Source organism: Oncorhynchus nerka, linkage group LG23, assembly GCF_034236695.1.
Source record: "Oncorhynchus nerka isolate Pitt River linkage group LG23, Oner_Uvic_2.0, whole genome shotgun sequence".
In the NCBI taxonomy this organism is placed as follows: Eukaryota; Metazoa; Chordata; class Actinopteri; order Salmoniformes; family Salmonidae; genus Oncorhynchus; species Oncorhynchus nerka.
Window position 1 is genome coordinate 57,238,141 of NC_088418.1, and position 22,428 is coordinate 57,260,568.

Below are 22,428 nucleotides of genomic sequence, written 5' to 3' on the forward strand. Positions count from 1 at the left end.
TTAACACAGTCTATATAGAGGGACAGTGAATAAAGAGTTACTCTATCAGTTAACACAGTCTATATAGAGGACCTCTATCAGTTAACAGTCTATATAGAGGACCTCTATCAGTTAACACAGTCTATATAGAGGGACAGTGAATAAAGAGGACCTCTATCAGTTAACACAGTCTATATACAGGGACAGTGAATAAAGAGGACCTCTATCAGTTAACACAGTCTATATAGAGGACCTCTATCAGTTAACACAGTCTATATAGAGGGACAGTGAATAAAGAGGACCTCTATCAGTTAAGTCTATATAGAGGTCCTCTATCAGTTAACACAGTCTATATAGAGGACCTATATCAGTTAACAGTCTATATAGAGGGTCTCTATCAGTTAACACAGTCTATATAGAGGGACAGTGAATAAAGAGGACCTATATCAGTTAGCACTGCCTTGTGTCAACTGTATCACTCACATCTCCCAAGGCTGTCACTAAAAACAACACTGTCCTATTTACTGTACCTTGAGTCTAATAAGAGACAACAATGTGCACGAGTGCATCACACAAAAAAAAAGGATTGGATGTGTTCCTAGTGTAGACCATTCTGGGACTACACGCTGCAAATTAACACACGTGTTTCTGTTGGGGTTTTAACACTGAATGGCAACTTGGTGTTATTAAGCTAACCAATTAGAGGAGTGTAATATTGTTAGTAGTGCAGTGCACTCTGGGATAGCAGGGCTGTCCCTGCCAACGTTTGCTCGTCACAAAAAAGCACCATCGACGTCCCTCCACATGTGGTCTTTGTGTGCAGAGAGGATGACAACAATAAGAGGACTGGCAAAGGAAAAGAGGGGTGAGAGAGAGAGAGAGAGAGAGAGAGAGAGAGGAGAGAGAGAGGGAGAGAGAGGAGAGAGAGAGAGAGAGAGAGAGAGAGAGAGAGAGAGAGAGAGGGAGAGAGAGAGGGAGAGAGAGAGAGAGAGAGAGAGAGAGAGAGAGAGAGAGAGAGAGGGAGAGAGACAGGGAAAAGTGAAAGAGAAAGAAAAATAAAAGAGAGAAGAGGAAGCTTAGCAATGTGGCCTTTTCCCACGGCTCATCAGAATAACCGTGGATCCTTTCAAGTTAGAACAATGGAGGCCCATCACTCATGGTAATGTATGCAGGAGCCAGCCCAGCGTAGCAGCGTCAGGCTCGGGAGGCTGAGGACCCAGTGTTTCTCCTCTATTGGATCACATGCTGCTAATAGGGATTACACGCCCATATTCATTAGGGCACACCGTAGCAAAACGGTTTGCAACGGAAAACAAAAACGAGTGTTTTTAATTGGAAAAGTGACGGTAGTCCCTCGTGCCAAATCTAGGCCACTGTCATACACAGCGTTGAGAAGTCCAATAAAACAGAGCGCTACGGCACTTTGAGACACTACACTGACGAAGCCATCACTACCAGGGCTATTGCTCAGGCCAAGGTGCTCTGCCAAGACTGGGAAATAAATACAGACATGCAGCGGGGGTTCAAAGTGAGCGCAGCAACCTGGACTAGATATAGCCCCGCAGAATGACGTAGAGCAAACCCAGATAAGATAAACATGGATAAGAATAAATAAAAACCTTGTGTACATTCAACAGCAGCCCCCTGAGAAAAGCACACAGAGCTACACCGTTCACTAGCAACCAACACGACTGCAAAACCCTAAATGAATCTCAGCAAGCAGTGCTGTTCGAACAAAGACTCCTCAAACAAAGAGGAAGGGGAAATGATCGTTTCCTCACTAAATAATGGAGTGTGGGTTTGTCATTAAGTACATGACTGCAGAGAGTGAGAAGTCATTTGCAGCAGTTCCATGTGTGTCTAATGCAGAGGGTCTGGGTGTGAATAGAGAGATAGCCGTCATTACAGTCCTGGCTGTGGAACGGACTCATCAACAGTACTGGCCTTTCTCTTCTGTTCAGAACGACCAGGGGAGGGAGGCATTCCATAGTTATGAGAGAACAGTGGCAACTCAGAGAAAGGGAGAGAGAGCGAAAGAAGGAGAGAAATTGGGAAAGAGAAAGAGAGAGGGTAAAGGGAAGAGAGAGATGTCGGAAAGAGAGTAAAGGTGGGTGGGAGGGTTATTAAAGAGAGCGAGAAAGAGAGTGAGGGAGGAGAGTAAACAGTGAATGGAGGTGGAGATGCAGGAGGGAGTGATTGGGCGATTTGAATTGTAAAAAGACAACAAGGCAATACATAGTTGCCGTCCTTCTGAGAGATGTATGGAGATGGGAGAGAAAGGTCACACTCCCTTAACCTCTGTCTAATTACTGCATACCTTCTGTTGAACAACACTGAGCCTGAGCACAGCACAACCACCTCTAAAAGGAATAAGAATAGACAACGTCAACCAACACCTGCTGACTGTAACAGACATGAGCTATATGGCCACTTCCTTATTGTCTTCCTCTTTCTCATCCTCTTCATCACAGTGTACGAGGCTGCAATGCACAGAGCACACACACATCTCTGGCCACAAACGCTTGCTAATTCAATCTTTCCATCCACCAAGTTAAACTTTTATAATTCAATAGAAAGCCTGTCAGCTTTTCACAATGATCTTTTCAAAGGCCCAGTAGAGTGCAGATGGATTTTCATAATCTGAGAGAGCCAAGTCTGGCTTTTCAGTCTCAATGACTTTTTCAAGATCCAGTGCAACCTGTCAGATATTTTAAAGGTGTTTGATTTCTTTAAGCTACTATGTGGCTGACTTCAAGACATGAAATACCTTTATTTATAGCATAGAAACTGAATCAAATGTAATCAAAGCTAGATTAATTTCTGTTGGGTTTCCACAGCAATCCATCTTTAGAAAATGCTTTGGCAAAGTCAAAGTCCAGTTCAGGGCTTCAGCCACCAGAGTATCCAGAATCTGAGGGAAAGGACAAAACAGCAGCATAACAGCAACAAGCAGACATGGGCATTGGCAGAGACAACAGAAAGCATGCCTGCCATTCTGCAGCTGTACCAGGGTGCCACCTTTCCTTTGACTAATCACATGGGATGTTCAGCAGCTCACTGTGTTTGCTTTGACAACCACTATCCACAGAGAGAGATCTGACGCACAGGAGGACGCTGGGACGTGTGAGCCCAAGCCACAAACACACGCAAAGATTGTAAACAGCGCCAGAGACAAAAGGGAACGCTGCCTCCAAGAGAGGTATTCAGCAAGACTCTTGGCGGCAGAGGAGAATAGAAGTTGGAATAACAACACATTTCTTTATTAGCATTCCAAACCGACAGTATTAAAGTCATCAGGGTTCTATCCAAACCGACAGTATTAAAGTCCTCAGGGTTCTATCCAAACAGACAGTATTAAAGCTCTCAGGTTTCTATCCAAACCAACAGTATTAAAGTGCTCAGGGTTCTATCCAAACAGACAGTATTAAAGTCCTCATGACTCTATCCAAACAGACAGTATTAAAGTCCTCAGGGTTCTATCCAAACAGACAGTATTAAAGTCCTCATGACTCTATCCAAACAGACAGTATTAAAGCTCTCAGGGTTCTATCCAAACAGACCGTATTAAAGTCCTCAGGGTTCTATCCAAACTGACAGTATTAAAGTCATTAGGGTTCTATCCAAACAGACAGTATTAAAGTCCTCGGGGTTCTATCCAAACCGACAGTATTAAAGTCCTCAGGGTTCTATCCAAACTGACAGTATTAAAGCTCTCAGGGTTCTATCCAAACTGACAGTATTAAAGTCATTAGGGTTCTATCCAAACTGACAGTATTAAAGCTCTCATGGTTCTATCCAAACTGACAGTAATAAAGTCATTAGGGTTCTATGCACACCAACAGTATTAAAGTCATTAGGGTTCTATCCAAACTGACAGTATTAAAGCTCTCAGGGTTCTATCCAAAGGGAGGATGTTTCTGAGAGGTACCTGATATAGCAGCCGGTCAGTGGAAAGGGCCTAGGCCCCATCTCTCTCTCATCTCTCGATGGAGGATTAGGACTGGCCTGTGTCTCAGTCAGTGCCACTGGCTTTATTTAAGGAGCTCTCTCTCCCACTGACTCTTAGAAAGTATGAATAATGTCTGTGTCTATGGGTCCAGGATGGCAGTCAGTCAGTCCCCTCTCCTCCCTGTCCACCTTCCCTTCTGGACTGATTTAAGACGCCGTTACCTGCTGCCTCTTCTCAGAAAATAGGATGAAATATGAAAAGGGGATAAAGAGAGAGCGAGAGACAGTGAGAGAGAGAGGGAGGGAGAGAGACAGTGAGAGAGAGAGAGAGAGAGAGAGAGAGAGAGAGAGAGAGAGAGAGAGAGACAGTGAGAGAGACAGTGAGAGAGAGAGAGAGAGAGACAGTGAGAGAGACAGTGAGAGAGAGAGAGAGAGACAGTGAGAGAGACAGTGAGAGAGACAGTGAGAGAGTGAGAGGGAGAGAGGAGAGAGAGAGGGAGGGAGTGAGAGAGAGAGGGGAGGGAGAGAGACAGTGAGAGAGAGAGGAGGGAGAGAGACAGTGAGAGAGAGAGAGAGAGAGAGAGAGAGAGAGAGAGAGAGAGGGAGGGAGAGGGACAGTGAGAGAGGGAGGGAGAGGGACAGTGAGAGAGGGAGGGAGAGGGACAGTGAGAGAGGGAGAGAGAGAGACAGTGAGAGAGAGAGACAGTGAGAGAGAGAGACAGTGAGAGAGAGAGGGAGGGAGAGAGACAGTGAGAGAGGGAGGGAGAGAGACAGTGAGAGAGGGAGGGAGAGGGACAGTGAGAGAGGGAGGGAGAGGGACAGTGAGAGAGGGAGGGAGAGAAAGAAGCAAAGTTGCAAGAAGCAACTATGGGCTGAGGTGAGGACTTAGGATGACCTCTTTTTGCGGGAGAGAAAACAGAAAGATGGAGAGATGAGAAAGATCGAGAGAGGAGGGGACAGAGAAAGCTAGAGAGATACTGTACTACTAGCAAGTTAAAATTGAATTGAGTTGTAGGGCTAAACTTAACTATCCTTTGCATGAGCCTTGTGGGATCTGTACTGGGCAGCAGTAAATCAATGTTCCCCCACATCTTCATAGAACAGATCTGCCTCTACCTGAAAAAAAGCAACTCTGTCTGTTCCGCACTCTCTTTGAGTTTGCCAGCGTGCTCGATCTATGAAGCACACAGGCACACACACACTGTTCCTCACTCTCTTGACGTTTCTCATCTCTCTCTCACACTCTCTGAAACACACACACACACACACACACACACACACGCACGCACGCACGCACACACACAGAGGTGAAGGTAAGCTTCTGCTGTAGCAGCCAGTGGCCAGTCCATCCTCATTCTCAGATACACAGCAGCTCCCCAGCCTCCTTGAATATAGTGGGGCTTCAACAGTTCACTTCAATATTGATTGTTCCCTTTCCCAGTGATTCAGCATGAACCGGGGCAGGCTGTGGGGTTTGCAGAATATTCTCTACAGTCTCTTTCTCTCTGTTTTATAAGTAAGCTTCTCTGTCTCTCAACCCTCAATGATTTTCTCCAAGATTCCAAAGGTCTGTGTTTTCTGTATGCACGTTTTGTCATTGGATTTTACACTATACTGTATAAATGTTCGGTTGCCAACCATTCCGAGCATCTGCAGACGGTTAAAATCCTCTACGTCTTTGTGATCCATGATTCCTCGACAGCGCTGGGTTGTATACGAACTACTCTCCTACTCTATAATCAACACGGCACTTTGACAGAGTGCCAACACTGTTCCTGTAGGCAACTTTGATTGGCATCGATAGCGAGCCAGCGATTTGCCAGCCCCCAGAGAAACCATGCATTTACTGCAGGCAAATCCCCGCCTCGGCCCGACACTTTGATTTGTGTAGAAAAGATGAGAATCTCCTTATCCATGGGAGGGAAGGAGGGAGGGAGGGAGGGAGCCTTCATCATCACTAGATGACAAACATCACACGGGGACATATTTACGGCTAAGCTACTGTTAGTGTGCTGCCTCACGTCTCCACACTCGACCAGACTCTGGATCAACATCAGCGCATGAACAACACAACATATTGGGGCTTTCAATGCATAGCGGGTATAAGTAGATGTGTTTAGGATTTCTGAAGAGGTATGCTTTACATTTCAAAGGCTTCTGTTTTTATGGCTGCACATATGAAATACAGCCCTTATGAAATGTTGCTCCCACTACTGAAACCAACTGGTCCAGTCTAGGCCTGTTCAAGTTCTGCTTAAAAAGGACGTTTAGATTCAGTACAACATACCCCTACACTCTTAGAAAAAAGGTGCTATCTAGAACCAAAAAGGGTTCTTCAGCTGTCCCCATAGGAGAACCGTTTGAAGAACCTGGAACCAAAAAGGGTTCTACCTGGAACCAAAAAGGGTTCTCCTATGTGGACAGCCGCAGAACCCTTTTGGAACCCTTTTTTTACCATTAAAAACCAGCCTAGCTAATCTACAGGAAACACTGCTAGATCCAGTCTGGTTGTTCTGAAATATCTTTATGATGGAGGCCATGTCCTTGATCAAGGATACCTTCACAGCCCTGCAGTCAGATGCTCAGCAGGAGGAATTAATACTGCCAGGCACACCCACACACCAGTCAGCCAGGCCTTCACACTCACTGGAGAGAAACTACTGCAGCTCATCCACTGGCTGGTATGCCTGGCTGGTATGACTGGCTGGTATGCCTGGCTGGTATGCCTGGCTGGTATGCCTGGCTGGTATGACTGGCTGGTATGACTGGCTGGTAGTGTTGAGCGATTAGTGCTTTTCGAGAACAATTCGGCTTTGGTAAGATGATAAAGAATAATCACGACTTTCGATCTCGATTTCGTTAAAAAAAATGTTTTTTTACATTAAATGCACTATGCATTATGTGGGTTGAAGGCAGTAACAACCCTAAATAAAACAAGTCCCATGACTGCCCATTACTGCTTATCACTTTAACCATCATTTATTCACGTTACTTTGCATTAATAAAATACATATATGATGACTTTATTATTTCATTCCATGTCATCGTTATAGAGCTGTTGCCTCTGCTGCTGACAAAATCACTATTTTAGTAGTTCTTCAAAGTAAATAAGGCATACTTTTATGACTACTGAATACCAACTATCAATCACTTAGATCATGTATTTTCAGGCTCCCAAAGCAACTGCTTTCTATCCGTCTCAATCGCAAGTTCTCTCTCTAAGTCTCCGTGTCTGCTCCGCACAGGTGGGCTCGCAATGGAGTATGGTCATTGTAGTTAACGACCACGTTTTCTGAGCTAAACTACGCAGAATATTGGCCTGTTGGAAACTACAACTCCCTACTACATCACACAGTTCAGGCTTCATCTGAGTTATCTCCACAGACACTGCACATTGAGATCACAGAAAAAAAGAGAATTAAATGAAATTCAAATAATTGAACCGAAGTCAGTCAATAAGTTATTTAAAAAACAAAAATAAACTAAATGTTAGTTCATCACTACTGTCTGGGTCAGCTAAGGTTCTACACTTCAGAGACTTCTGATTGGATAATGATACACACTGAGTGTACAAAATATAATGAACACCTGCTCAGGTTAAAGAAGGATTTTTAAGCCTTGAGACAATTGAGACATGGATTGTGTATGTGTGCCATTCAGAGGGTGAATGGGCAAGACAAAATATTTAAATGTCTTTGAACGGAGTATGGTAGTAGGTGCCAGGTGCACTGGCATGAGTGTGTCAGAAACTGCAAAGCTGCTGGATTTGTCACGCTCAACAGTTTCCCATTTGTATCAAGAATGGTCCACCACCCAAAAGGACATCCAGCCAACTTGACACAACTATGGGAAACATTGGAGTCAACATGGGCCAGCATCCCTGTGGAACGCTTTTGACACTCTTAGAGTCCATGCCCTGACGAACTGAGGCTGTTCTGAGGGAAAAAAGGGATTCAACTCAATATTAGGAAGGTTTTCTTAATGTTTTGTACAATCAGTGTATGTCAATTATACTCTGTCTTTCAAACATCATCAGAGTCTGATCCCACATTCACTACTTAGAGATGGTCTTAAAATATCTGCTTCAACTGTGAAACAGAGATGGCATGTGGTTTCATTTGTTTTATTTTATTTTACTAGGCAAGTCAGTTAAGAACAAATTCATATTTTCAATGACGGCCTAGGAACAGTGGGTTAACTGCCTGTTCAGGGGCAGAACGACAGATTTTGTACCTTGTCAGCTCGGGGATTTGAACTTGCAACCTTTCGGTTACTAGTCCAATGCTCTAACCACTAGGCTACCCTGCCGCTGTTTGGATATAAATGGTTTGCTTTGAATGTAGTATAAATGTTTGTCCGGATGTGATTGTGAGCGCTCATATCTGATAAGGGTTATTGCCCAAAGTGTGTCCATTTGATTTGATTTGATTTATTAGGATCCCCTATTAGCCGACGCCACTGGGGACAGCTGGTCTTACTGGGGTCTGACACGTAACCAAGAAGACATACAGACAAAAATGTTACAATTTACATATGTTTAAAAACATGAACATGTAGCGTGTGTGTGTGTGTGTGTGTGTGTGTGTGTGTGCACGCGCATCATTGTAATCATGAATGAGTAGATGGTATTTGAGTGTGACGTTCTATGGCATTAACAATCCAATACATCCAAATTGCCAAAATGTATAGCTTGAGATTGTAATACCAGGGATTAATGTGAGCATATGCAGCATATGTTGGACCCTCTGGAAAACGTACTTCCTGAATACAATACACCATGCCATTTCAATAATTCACTTATAGGTCTACATGTATCTAAGCATCTGACAGAAGCCCAGAGATTCAATATAAATAAGTTCAGCTCAAATCCAATAAGCTATAGGCGAACCAGGGATGACCCTAATACAATATATCACAAGTACGGATAAGTCATTTCATGATGGCACTGGTAACAACGCATTCTGGTTTGTTCTCTGTGGAGCTTTAAAAGCCCATTTCCTTTAGCATCTGAGTGGATTCCAAATCAACTGAAAAACATCTCATAGAGACACTTCACAGAGGGTGGTTATGTCAAATAGAGTATGATAATGACATCCGGTGTCCCTGCTTAGCTTCCTTGGTAACGGACGCTGGTCAGCCACTATGTGTGGAGAACAGATATTACATCTGGCTTGCAGCAGTATGTATCTGTGTCAAATTCCAAATATCTAGAACCGGTAAATACTGTAGGTACAGATGCAGAGAGAAAGAAAATAGAGAAATAATAGAAAAGTGATTTATCATCTAGGTCCGTCTGGATGAAGTACATGCTTAGGTTAGGTTATATGTTATGTCTCTTGGCAGTCAGAGATACTTCAAACTGCTACTAACTGCAGTGACTTGCAGAGTAACAGGGAAGTATTTAGCTCTTTTACTACAGACTACTTCACTATAGTTTCCAAAACTGTGGCACAGATGACATGATAATACTGTCTTTTAACGCAGACATCTCACACCTGATTTCTACCATCTCTGGTGAAACATCTAACACAGACTCAACTCTTGTATTCACAAGATAGACAACAGAAAAACTCCCCACAATATCACGGACACCAGTCCCCGGTGCAGAGAACGCACAGTGGCGCTCCTCCATAGACAGTTCATGGGAACCCTCTGGAGTGGAGGTTGACGGAGAGAGTTGGCCAGCTCGATAAGACAGACAGGTCTGCTGTGCTGTGTGAGTGTCTGGTCTGATGTATCACTACCCAGCTGTCCCCAGAGGTCAGGCTGGGAGTCAGACAGTGTAAAAACAGCACACAGTAGCAGGATGTCTCCACCTGCTTCACAGGTACGCTGACAACCTGAGGGGATGGTGAGTGAGCACACACAGGGCACGTTAGGACGCATGACTGAAGAGAAACAGCAGCAGAATAGTCCCTAAGGCAGGTTGTGTGTGTGTGTGTGTGTGTGTGTGTGTGTATTACACACTCTCAGAGGTGAACTGACATAGTGATGATGAATTGGTCTGGTTCCAAAGTGACCGAGCGGACATGATGCTAGGGTAGTGTTAGGTCCATCTCCACCCTCCACTTGAGACTAGAGACCAGTCCAGTCCACTCTCACAGACATCCATCATTCAGTAACAGCACCACGGGCCAACAGACCTCAGTACACCAACTAACTCACTCTCTCTTATAGCCACACTGCATAGCCTACTTACATACCGTATAAATAACAACCAATATCACCCTTTACTTTATAAATAGACTGAAGCTTGCCAAGTCAGATATGCATAAAGCCTCAAGATCCAAAATAACTAACATGCACATATCCAAAGTAATTATACAAGTAAGTCTGACCAACTGTGCAACATATCTGGGTGCTTAACAGATAGGCTGAGCTGCAACACAATTCAACGCCCAGGAGCTCAGACAGAATGTGTATTCCTGTCTGTGGATGTTGTTACTAGTCGGGGGGAAAATGTACTCCCAATGTGGGGCACGCGTGCTGGAGCGGTTGTTGGTGAGTCAGGTCCTCCTCCCTACCCTCCTCTCTCCTTCAGATATGCTCTTGACAGGTCAGAGCGCTCGAGGAGAAAAAGACGGAGGGGTTTTAAAATGAAGCAAGTTTATAGATGCCTTCTCCTTGCTCAGAGGGAAGTCATGGACATGGTTGGGTAGTCATGGACATGGTTGCTTGTTGCTGTGTAGAGTAACAACGCTCCAGGAATCCACAGAGTCTAGAGCCCATGCCACTCAGACTTCATTCATTTTTCTAGCCAGGGTGCCTAGTGGGTCGTGGACAAGTACAACCAACGCCTCGAGCTGACCTGGAAATGTCTCCTCGTACCTGCGCCCAACACCTCTCTGGGAGGCCAAGTCTGCATCTTGGGCACTCAGCCAGTCTCTCACTAATCTCAGAACCAAATCTCGTGTTCACGCTGGCCTGGCCAGCTACTCAATGTTTTGTCTGTCACGAGAAACTGGTGTCTCACTATGGTGCCATACAGTCCCACTTCCGTACCCACTCGCTGACTAAGACTGGCTGAGAAGCAGAGCCTGGCTGTGAGGGAAAGCAGACTGGTTTGCTGAACCACAGCTTAGCCTCTGGAAAACAGAGCAGGAGTTGATGGGTTTAGTGACAAACATACAATCACCTTTACATAAGAGTACACCACTAGTGTCAGTCCACTGACTGAGGCTATACCAGAATACAGAGCTGGTTCTGCTGACTGCCAGTCATATCTCGTTTGTGTCCTTCTCATAGTGAAGATTCATTAGACCGCAGTTGTCTGAGTCTATCCATTCAATTTCAGGGTGTAACTGTCCTATGTTGGGTCCTATCTTGGGTAATGTCCCAATCAGCTGTAGTTGAGATATTCTAATTACATCCTGACCACAGAGTTGATTGCTGCTGGCAATCTCATCTAATCCTCTCCTAGAGGACCAATGAAGACCTCAGATTCTCAAATTGAGTTGCAGTGTGCGTGTGTGTGCGTGGACTGCAACAGGAACACTTGTATTAATTACACAGGTCATGAAAAATGTACAGGAAATTGTGGGACCCATTTTCAATGTTTATTAAAAGAAAAATGATACTCATTGGCATTGGCTCATTTTCTGTGAAGAACATGTAAAACCCCCCTACACATTTATATATGTGGTGTTCGTGTCCACTGGACCAGAGGGTAATAGAAGTGTGGAAAAGTGTGTGTGTAGGTGAAAACAAGTTAAAAAAAATTCAAAAAGGTTTGCTGTGTGCCTTCACTCTGTCTTCCTCCTCCCTGGGCCTGCTGTTTCAACATAGCACCAAGAACCTGTCTGTCTCCTTGCATGTCTGCCTGTCTGCCTGTCTGCCTGCCGCTTTTCTCACACTCTTTACCCTTTGTAGTGTGTGAAACTACACAATGTCTTGCGGGAACCTGCACAATGTTATTACAATACATTATTTTGATACATTGTTAAACAAAATCATTTCCCCCCCACACTCTACCCCAGCCAGGTGCAAATTGGGGGAGGGACACAAAAAATAAATAGCTTTGCATGTGTGGCTCTTTACCACAATCAATCAGAATGGCAAAAATAATCTCTGCTCAGGGGGACTTAGAAATAATTTTTGCAGAGAGAGAAGTTAGTGTGGAAGGAGCGTCTTCCACTATGAAAGATGGATAATTTTCAGAATATGAGGATCATGTCTCTGTCAATTCGGAGTCTGACATTGAGTTGGAAGAAGAGGATGAGATTGACCCTCAGCCAGCCCCAAGATCAGCCCGTCAGCAGCCAGCCCCAGGACCAGCCCGTCAGCAGCCAGCCCCAGGACCAGCCCGTCAGCAACCAGCTCATCCGCAGCCTGCAGGAGGAGAAATATGGATGTCAAAAAATTGTGAAATTGAATGGTCTTCTTGCCCAAGGAATGAGACACCCAACATGGCTGCCAATGTGATAAGGATGCAACCAGGGACGACGCGGATGGCAGTGACTCATGTGCAGGACATAAAGTCTTCTTTTCAACTGTTCATCCCAGACACCATCCAGACTGCACTAATTTGGAGGGAAGGCGTGTTTTTAGGGAGAGATGGATGGTATACTTCCGGCGCCGACAGAGATGGCCGCCTCGCTTCGCGTTCCTAGGAAACTATGCAGTTTTTTGTTTTTTTACGTGTTATTTCTTACATTAGTACCCCAGGTCATCTTAGGTTTCATTACATACAGTCGAGAAGAACTACTGAATATAAGAGCAGCGTCAACTCACCATCAGTACAACCAAGAATATGACTTTCGCGAAGCGGATCCTGCGTTCTGCCTTTCACCCAGGACAACGGAATGGATCCCAGCCGGCGACCCAAAAAAACGACTTCGTAAAAGAGGGAAACGAAGCGGTCTTCTGGTCAGACATCGTGCACCACTCCCCAGTATGCTTCTCGCCAATGTCCAGTCTCTTGACAACAAGGTTGATGAAATCCGAGCAAGGGTAGCATTCCATAGGGACATCAGAGACTAACGTTCTTTGCTTCACGGAAACATGGCTCACTGGAGAGACGCTATCGGAGTCGGTGCAGCCAGCTGGTTTCTCCACGCATCGCGCCGACAGAAACAAACATCTTTCTGGTAAGAAGAGGGGCGGGGGCGTATGCCTGATGGCTAACGAGACGTGGTGTGGCCACAACAATATACAGGAACTCAAGTCCTTCTGTTCACCTGATTTAGAATTCCTCACAATCAAATGTCGACCGCATTATCTACCAAGGGAATTCTCTTCGATTATAATCACAGCCGTATATATTCCCCCCCAAGCAGACACATTGATGGCTCTGAACGAACTTTATTTGACTCTTTGCAAACTGGAATCCACACATCCTGAGGCTGCATTCATTGTAGATGGGGATTTTAACAAGGCTAATCTGAAAACAAGACTCCCTAAATTGTATCAGCATATCGATTGCGCAACCAGGGCTGGCAAAACCTTGGATCATTGCTATTCTAACTTCCGCGACGCATATAAGGCCCTGCCCCGCCCTCCTTTCGGAAAAGCTGACCACGACTCCATTTTGTTGATCCCTGCCTACAGACAGAAACTAAAACAAGAAGATCCAACGCTGAGGTCTGTCCAACGCTGGTCCGACCAATCTGATTCCACACTCCAAGACTGCTTCCATCACGTGGACTGGGATATGTTTCGTATTGCGTCAGACAACAACATTGACGAATACGCTGATTCGGTGTGCGAGTTCATTAGAATGTGCATTGAAGATGTCGTTCCCATAGCAACGATTAAAACATTCCCAAACCAGAAACCGTGGATTGATGGCGGCATTCGCGTGAAACTGAAAGTGCGAACCACTGCTTTTAATCAGGGCAAGGTGACCGGAAACATGACTGAATACAAACAGTGTAGCTATTCCCTCCGCAAGGCAATCAAACAAGCTAAGCGTCAGTATAGAGACAAAGTAGAATCTCAATTCAACGGCTCAGACACAAGAGGTATGTGGCAGGGTCTACAGTCAATCACAGATTACAAAAAGAAAACCAGCCCCGTCACGGACCAGGATGTCTTGCTCCCAGGCAGACTAAATAACTTTTTTGCCCGCTTTGAGGACAATACAGTGCCACTGACACGGCCTGCAACCAAAACATGCGGCCTCTCCTTCACTGCAGCCGAGGTGAGTAAAACATTTAAACGTGTTAACCCTCGCAAGGCTGCAGGCCCAGACGGCATCCCCAGCCACGCCCTCAGAGCATGCACACACCAGCTGGCTGATGTGTTTACGGACATATTCAATCAATCCCTATCCCAGTCTGCTGTTCCCACATGCTTCAAGAGGGCCACCATTGTTCCTGTTCCAAGAAAGCTAAGGTAATTGAGCTAAACGACTACCGCCCCGTAGCACTCACTTCCGTCATCATGAAGTGCTTTGAGAGACTAGTCAAGGACCATATCACCTCCACCCTACCTGACACCCTAGACCAACTCCAATTTGCTTACCGCCCAAATAGGTCCACAGACGATGCAATCTCAACCACACTGCACACTGCCCTAACCTATCTGGACAAGAGGAATACCTATGTGAGAATGCTGTTCATCGACTACAGCTCGGCATTTAACACCATAGTACCCTCCAAGCTCATCATCAAGCTAGAGACCCTGGGTCTCGACCCCGCCCTGTGCAACTGGGTACTGGACTTCCTGACGGGCCGCCCCCAGGTGGTGAGTGTAGGCAACAACATCTCCACCCTGCTGATCCTCAACACTGGGGCCCCACAAGGGTGCGTTCTGAGCCCTCTCCTGTACTCCCTGTTCACCCACTACTGCGTGGCCACGCACGCCTCCAACTCAATCATCAAGTTTGCGGACGACACAACAGTGGTAGGCTTGATTACCAACAACGACGAGACTGCCTACAGGGAGGAGGTGAGGGCCCTCGGAGTGTGGTGTCAGGAAAATAACCTCACACTCAACGTCAACAAAACTAAGGAGATGATTGTGGACTTCAGGAAACAGCATAGGGAACACCCCCCTATCCACATCGATGGAACAGTAGTGGAGAGGGTAGCAAGTTAAGTTCCTCGGCATACACATCACAGACAAACTGAATTGGTCCACCCACACAGACAGCATCGTGAAGAAGGCACAGCAGCGCCTCTTCAACCTCAGGAGGCTGAAGAAATTCGGCTTGTCACCAAAAGCACTCACAAACTTCTACAGATGCACAATCGAGAGCATCCTGGCGGGCTGTATCACCGCCTGGTACGGCAACTGCTCCGCCCACAACCGTAAGGCTCTCCAGAGGGTAGTGAGGTCTGCACAACGCATCACCGGGGGTAAACTACTTGCCCTCCAGGACACCTACACCACCCGATGTCACAGGAAGGCCATAAAGATCATCAAGGACAACAACCACCCGAGCCACTGCCTCTTCACCCCGCTATCATCCAGAAGGCGAGGTCAGTACAGGTGCATCAAAGCTGGGACCGAGAGACTGAAAAATAGCTTCTATCTCAAGGCCATCAGACTGTTAAACAGCCACCACTAACATTGAGTGGCTGCTGCCAACACACTGACTCAACTCCAGCCACTTTAATAATGGGAATTGATGGGAAATGATGGGAAATATATCACTAGCCACATTAAACAATGCTACCTAATATAATGTTTACATACCCTACATTATTAATCTCATATGTATACGTATATACTGTACTCTATATCATCTACTGCATCCTTATGTAATACATGTATCACTAGCCACTTTAACTATGCCACTTTGTTTACATACTCATCTCATATGTATATACTGTACTCGATACCATCTACTGTATCTTGCCTATGCCGCTCTGTACCATCACTCATTCATATATCTTTATGTACGTATTCTTTATCCCCCTACACTTGTGTGTATAAGACAGTCGTTTTGGAATTGTTAGTTAGATTACTTGTTGGTTATTACTGCATTGTCGGAACTAGAAGCACAAGCATTTCGCTACACTCGCATTAACATCTGCTAACCATGTGTATGTGACAAATAAAATTTGATTTGATTTGGGGAGATGGACTAAAAACTCATTTGCATGCATACTTTGAGGTTCTTATCCTTGCTGGTGTTTTCAGATCCAATGGGGAATCCACAGAATCCCTGTGGGATGCAGAACCTGGCAGAGAACTTTTCTTTGCAACAATGTCTCTGGAAAACTTCCAGATTATTTCCAAGATGCTCTGCTTCGATAACCGAGACACCAGACCAGCTCGGCGGCAGAGAGACAAGCTAGATACAATTAGGTCAGTGTGGGACAAGTGAGTGGACTGCCTTCTCCTGTTTTACAACCCCGGGCCCAACATTACTGTTGATGAAGAGCTTATGCCATTTAGGGGGCGCTGCCCCTTCAGGCAGTACGTACTGTCTAAACCAGCAAAATATGGAATCAAGATCTGGGCTGCCTGTGATGCTGCTTCATCATATGTGTGGAACTTGCAAGTGTATACGGGGAAGCCAGATGGAGGAGCTTCTGAGAAGAACCAAGGGATTCAGGTTGTCCTGGACGTGACACAAGCTCACATAAACTGGGACAGAAGCTCCTCAAGAGGAAGCTGACGATGGTTGGAACAGTATGAAAAAACAAGCAAGAGCTCCCAACTCAGCTGTTGAATACACGGAACAGGCCTATCAATTCCTCTAGGTTCGTGTTCACGGCCGACATGTTCCTAGTGTGCTACGTACCAAAGAAAGGCAAAGGTGTGGTACTCATGAGTACGCTGCATAGGAATGGGAGAATCTGTGGCCAGGAACATAAAAAATAAGAAATCATAATGGATTACAATGCTACAAAAGGAGGGATGGACAATTTAGACAAGCTGGTGACTGGCTACAGCTGTAAAAGAAGAACGCTACGCTGGCCACTTGTGATATTCTTCAACATCTTGGACATCTCGGTGTACAACGCGTTTACCATCTGGATGGCGTTGAACACAGATTGGAACAGAGGGAAGCTCCAGAGGAGACGGCTCTTTCTCGAGGAGCTGGGCAAGGCATTGGTAAGACCTCAAATCCAGAGGAAGAAACATATCCCAAAGACCCCAGCTTCTGCAACCATCGTGAAGAGGATTCAGGAGGAGGATGCTGGTGCCCCATCCGCCCGACCCACAGAACCAACAACTCTAATACCGGAAGTAAGTGTGTGTGTGTGTGTGTGTCTGACTCTCCTAGCTTGGCCTGTTGTAACTACACTACCATTCAAAAGTTTGGGGTCACTTAGAAATGTCCTTGGTTTTGGAAGAAAAGCTAATTTTTTATCCATTAAAATAACATCAAATTGACCAGAAATACAATCAGCCTCTGGTACCCCTATGTGGATATTCCATAAAAAAAATCTGCAGTTTCCAGCTACAAAAGTAATTTACAACATTAACAATGTCTACACTGTATTTCTGATCAATTTGATGTTATTTTAATGGGCAAAAATATTTGCTTTTCTTTCAAAAACAAGGACATTTCTAAGCGACCCCAAACTTTTGAACGGTAATGTATGCATGTGAGATTGTGAGTGAGGTGTTAGTAAAAATCCTGAATTAAGTGTTTCATTATTCTAGATTGCAGCCGGTAGCAACAAGAAGAAGCGCTGTGATGTGTGTGTGGACCCAAGAAGGACAGGAAGACACAGTTCACATGCATCAAGTGCAAGAAATACATTTGCAACACACACACACAGTAAAACTCTGTCGCTCATGTGGTGTGTAGATCTTCCTTAAATTGTTGTCCAATGGGGCTCATTTATCATTTCCATAAAATACTGTATGTAAAATTTGTCCTTCCAATTTGTTCAGTTCAAAGCAATAAACATCAATAATGATGAAAACCTTCATCTCATATACATACATACATACATACATACATACAAAACACCCATGTCTTGATTATAATATATATTTTATTTATTTTTTATCTTGTCAGCGATACTGCCCTTCAACTGGAAGGTAGAAGAAGAGTGACACTTTGGCTTCCTTGAGTTATCTAGGACAGGCAAGCCATTGGTTTATTGTGCTAAAATAGGACTAGGAGAAATGTATCTTTGCTTATAGCACTGTCATGGCTGAGAATGATGAGCACTTTGTCTACGTTCAGCGGTGTCCCCAGCTCTCTTGATAAGAGGACTGGCATTTGGCATCAAAACGTTCAAGGTCACTATCAGACTTGTGCCACTCTGCTGTATATATTACTGTGTAATCTATTCTGAATGGGCAAGACAGTAGTAGTCGGGATAAACTGTCTACCCTGCCAATCTGCATGGGGAATCTCCATATCATGTCATATCAGACCTGACACCCACCGTCTCTCTGGCATACCAAAGCTCTTTGGCCTGGAAAGATACCAAGAGCTTCTAAATGGAACAGATTTGAGCCAGCTGATATCATCTTCACTGAAAGATACCAAGAGCTTCTAAATAGAACATATTTGAGCCAGCTGATATCATCTTCACTGAAAGATACCAAGAGCTTCTAATTGGAACAGATTTGAGCCAGCTGATATCATCTTCACTGAAAGATACCAAGAGCTTCTAAATGGAACATATTTGAGCCAGCTGATATCATCTTCACTGAAAGATACCAAGAGCTTCTAAATGGAACATATTTGAGCCAGCTGATATCATCTTCACTGAAAGATACCAAGAGCTTCTAAATGGAACACATTTGAGCCAGCTGATATCATCTTCACTGAAAGATACCAAGAGCTTCTAAATGGAACAGATTTGAGCCATCTGAATCATCTTCACTGAAAGATACCAAGAGCTTCTAAATGGAACAGATTTGAGCCAGCTGATATCATCTTCACTGAAAGATACCAAGAGCTTCTAAATGGAACAGATTTGAGCCATCTGAATCATCTTCACTGAAAGATACCAAGAGCTTCTAAATGGAACAGATTTGAGCCATCTGAATCATCTTCACTGAAAGATACCAAGAGCTTCTAAATGGAACAGATTTGAGCCAGCTGATATCATCTTCACTGAAAGATACCAAGAGCTTCTAAATGGAACAGATTTGAGCCAGCTGATATCATCTTCACTGAAAGATACCAAGAGCTTCTAAATGGAACAGATTTGAGCCAGCTGATATCATCTTCACTGAAAGATACCAAGAGCTTCTAAATGGAACAGATTTGAGCCATCTGAATCATCTTCACTGAAAGATACCAATAGCTTCTAAATGGAACATATTTGAGCCTGCTGGTATCATCTTCACTGAAACATGGCCTCTCTACAACATAATGTATCAAGAATGCCAATACATTACAAGGTACAATTCATCTAATAAAAAAGCAATTGAATTAAACTCGTTAGTATGTGATAATTGAAAAGGGAGCATATTACTGTCCAATCAAAGTATGTCCACGTCTGTAATTAAAAGATAAATACTTTGGCACAAGCAAAACCTGCTTGATAAACAACTATAGCGAGAGAGAGTTATTAAAGTGATCCAAACAAAGCCATGACAAAACTACCCCAGCTTGAGCAATCCGATGGGGTGTGAAAATGAGGTTCATACAGTATATCTTTCATTTGAGAAAATCCCCTGCGTATGACGTGGGACGCCCTCCCAATCACACAAAGCACACAGCCAAAGACATTGATCCAAAGCTCCTTACAGGGTTTTGCTTAAGGATTGACGACAGATCTCTCACCCAGCCTGAAATGCAAGACATCTCATGTTATATCTCAGAGAAGAAAAAAATCTGTAGGGAAGGGCATAGGATCGTCACTGTGTACAATGCAAATATAGGTTTTCCTGCAAGTGTTATAACTCTATAAGCTCTCTATCATAACTACTGTGTGTGTTTAAAGCTGCCCACAATCAGAACGTAGGCCTATATTCAGTAAAGCCCCATAGCCTATGCAGTCGAAAGGTTCATAGCAGCATGTTATTTATATGGAGCTGAAGAAGACACTTTGAACCAACGGCGTCTTGCAGCTGAAACACTTTGTGATGTGTTGCTTTGAGTTTCTTTTGTTTCTTTTTTTACCCATGTATGTTCATTTCATTTGATCCCTTAGGTTCTCGGGTGGGGTGGGATTGGGATGGGAGGTTCTCGGGTGGGGTGGGATTGGGATGGGAGGTTCTCGGGTGGGGTGGGATGGGAGGTGAAACTTCATTTTGTATGCATGTATTCATGTTTGCTGAAAATTACTATAACTAAATTTAAAAAACATTTGATCACAAATAATGGTTCATAGCAGCCACCTTCACTTTTACTACAACCATAATGAGTCCAGTTTTCCCCACAAAGGGACTCCCATAGGCTATATTCTCCATGCATACTGAGAATGTATGTTTTCTATAAGAGTACCCAAGCCTAATCAAGCCTAATCAATGAATGTTAGTGTTCAATAGCCTTATCTCCTGATATGTTTTACAAATAATACATGGACGAGTAGGCTACTATGGGCTACATATTGTAACTCCAAACTAACCATCTAGAGTTGAAGAATCTCACAACAACAAGGGATACATATTTCATGTCACTATGTTTCCAAACCGTGAAGCCTTCTGACTTCAGGCGCGAGCCTGCATGGGTACATGAGCATCTAATGTAACGCAATCAGCACGTGGAGCAATTACTCGCGGAATGCATAACTGAATACTGTATCCATAAAAATACAAATAAATCGCACATGGCATGGGTGACTTATTTCTCCTGCAACCGTAGTCAAACGTTTGACCCTTTTCCCGCTAAATTAAAGAAATATGATAGTTATGTAGTAGAATATATGTCCCTGAAAATAAATTATATAACATTTAAATGTGCCAACATCAGAACTCACGTTACTAAATCATTAAACAAAATGCCACACCCACACGCCTGACAATAACATTCCACCCTGTCTGACAGCCAGGCCAACGACATAAATCCCAAAACATGACTCTAGGCAGAACACTTACAAACCATTAAAAATATATAGCATATTTTACAAGATCATCGATAGCTGCCGACCGCCTCCGGGATATACAAACTGAATCCGATTACACCTTCTCAAACATAACACACCCCCATTCCAGTCATGACACCAATTCTGCTACTTAGCAACATTAACTGTATAATAGAGAAATATAAGGAGCTGTGCTATAAAATAACCATAATTTTAATGTAACTTTGTTGCACGTCAGCCCTTGGAACACAATAGATCAGGCAACACAGTCTCACAATCAATTCGTGCATATGGCTGATCAGGATGCAACGAGAAAAGTTTGCGCTCCCTAGCCGCGTCTTCTTTCAACTTCGGACATTCGTTATTTCAATATTTTTGGGGGAACAATATAAATACGTGTCAAAGCATTTGTAATCAACAGCAGACAAAAGAGTTCATAACAGAGTCGTGCAGACAGTTCACTCACCTTGTTTGACACACTTAAGGCGGACAGGGTCCTTGCTGTGTCTGACCACTGCATGTACGTCCCTGATGGTTAGTCCGGCCACTGGCGTTTCATTGACCTCAAGGAGTAGTTCATCTTGGGACAGTCTGCCGCTCTGGCAGGCCACCTTGCCTTGCCTAACCTCCCCAAGATAAGGGAACTGTCCATTCTCCGCGCCTCCCTTCAACTCGAACCCAAGCTCCCCTTCCTTATTCCTGCAAAGGACACTCTCATAGACTTTGTTGGTCCAGTGGTTTTTCTTCTTCAGGCTTTTGGACATGGCTGAATAGTGGCTATCCCTTGAGGGCACCCATGCAAGAAATTATCGGTCCTGTCCGCGGGCTTCCCTGGTTTTAGCTTCCCAGCTTGATGTTATGGCGAACAGTTTCAACAAAAGCCAGTGGTGGTATCCATGTCAGCACTGGATACACAACAGCTGTCTCAGCCTGCGATGCTGTACTGAGCTCGCTATACACACAGTTGCAGCCAACTGACCCGGATGTGATGTCTGTAGGAGGAGAGAATGCAAGGCTCCCGAATCCGAAGCTTCCCGCAGAAAGAAAAAAATGAAGGAGAGAAATTAACGGTATTTTCCACTGGCATGGCCACGCGCATTATATCAGACTGAACTGGGAAGAAGCAGAAAGCAGCCGCCTCGCCTCCATCTCTCACAGACACATTTTCAGAGTTTTCATAGACATGGATACTTTGTTGCCGAAATTCCACATTTGTAGGATACAGAGTTGCCTATAGTGAAAGTGGCATTTAAAAGGAAAAATAAACGGATATCTTCTGTATGTCCATTGTTCTTGAGGTCGATTTTGAAACAATTTTAAGCTACTACACTTACATATAGCCTACTTGTGTATTCACGATAATATCTACAACATAAAATCGCTGTAGGCTATTCAGTTCCACAATATGTATTTATTTCAAGGAAATTACATTGGTATACGTTTAACAAGTCGAACAGTTGATATTGTATGCTGTAACAACATTGACCTGCACTGTAATGACACTAACTTAGTTGTTATGTAAATACCTATTTATTTTCGCTTGAATATTTTTTTTTTTAATTGCAAACACTTAGTGTGGCACAATGGTCCACCTGTCAGACGCTCCTAC

General features: G+C 44.2%; 1 protein-coding gene across 3 annotated transcripts in view; it reads right to left on the reverse strand.

Annotated features, from left to right (window-relative positions):
* Positions 1–21,833, reverse strand: part of LOC115119208 (membrane-associated guanylate kinase, WW and PDZ domain-containing protein 2-like) — a 385,811-nt gene extending 363,978 nt beyond the window's left edge. For 2 of the 3 annotated variants that reach the window (XM_065008344.1, XM_065008343.1), the window contains exon 1: positions 21,286–21,833. In XM_065008344.1, the coding sequence (XP_064864416.1) occupies positions 21,286–21,583 (298 nt within the window). In that variant the 5' untranslated portion in view covers positions 21,584–21,833. The remainder of the gene's footprint in view (positions 1–21,285) is intronic. The other variant, XM_065008345.1, reaches the window with a different exon arrangement.
* Between the last annotated feature and the right edge of the window lie 595 nt (positions 21,834–22,428).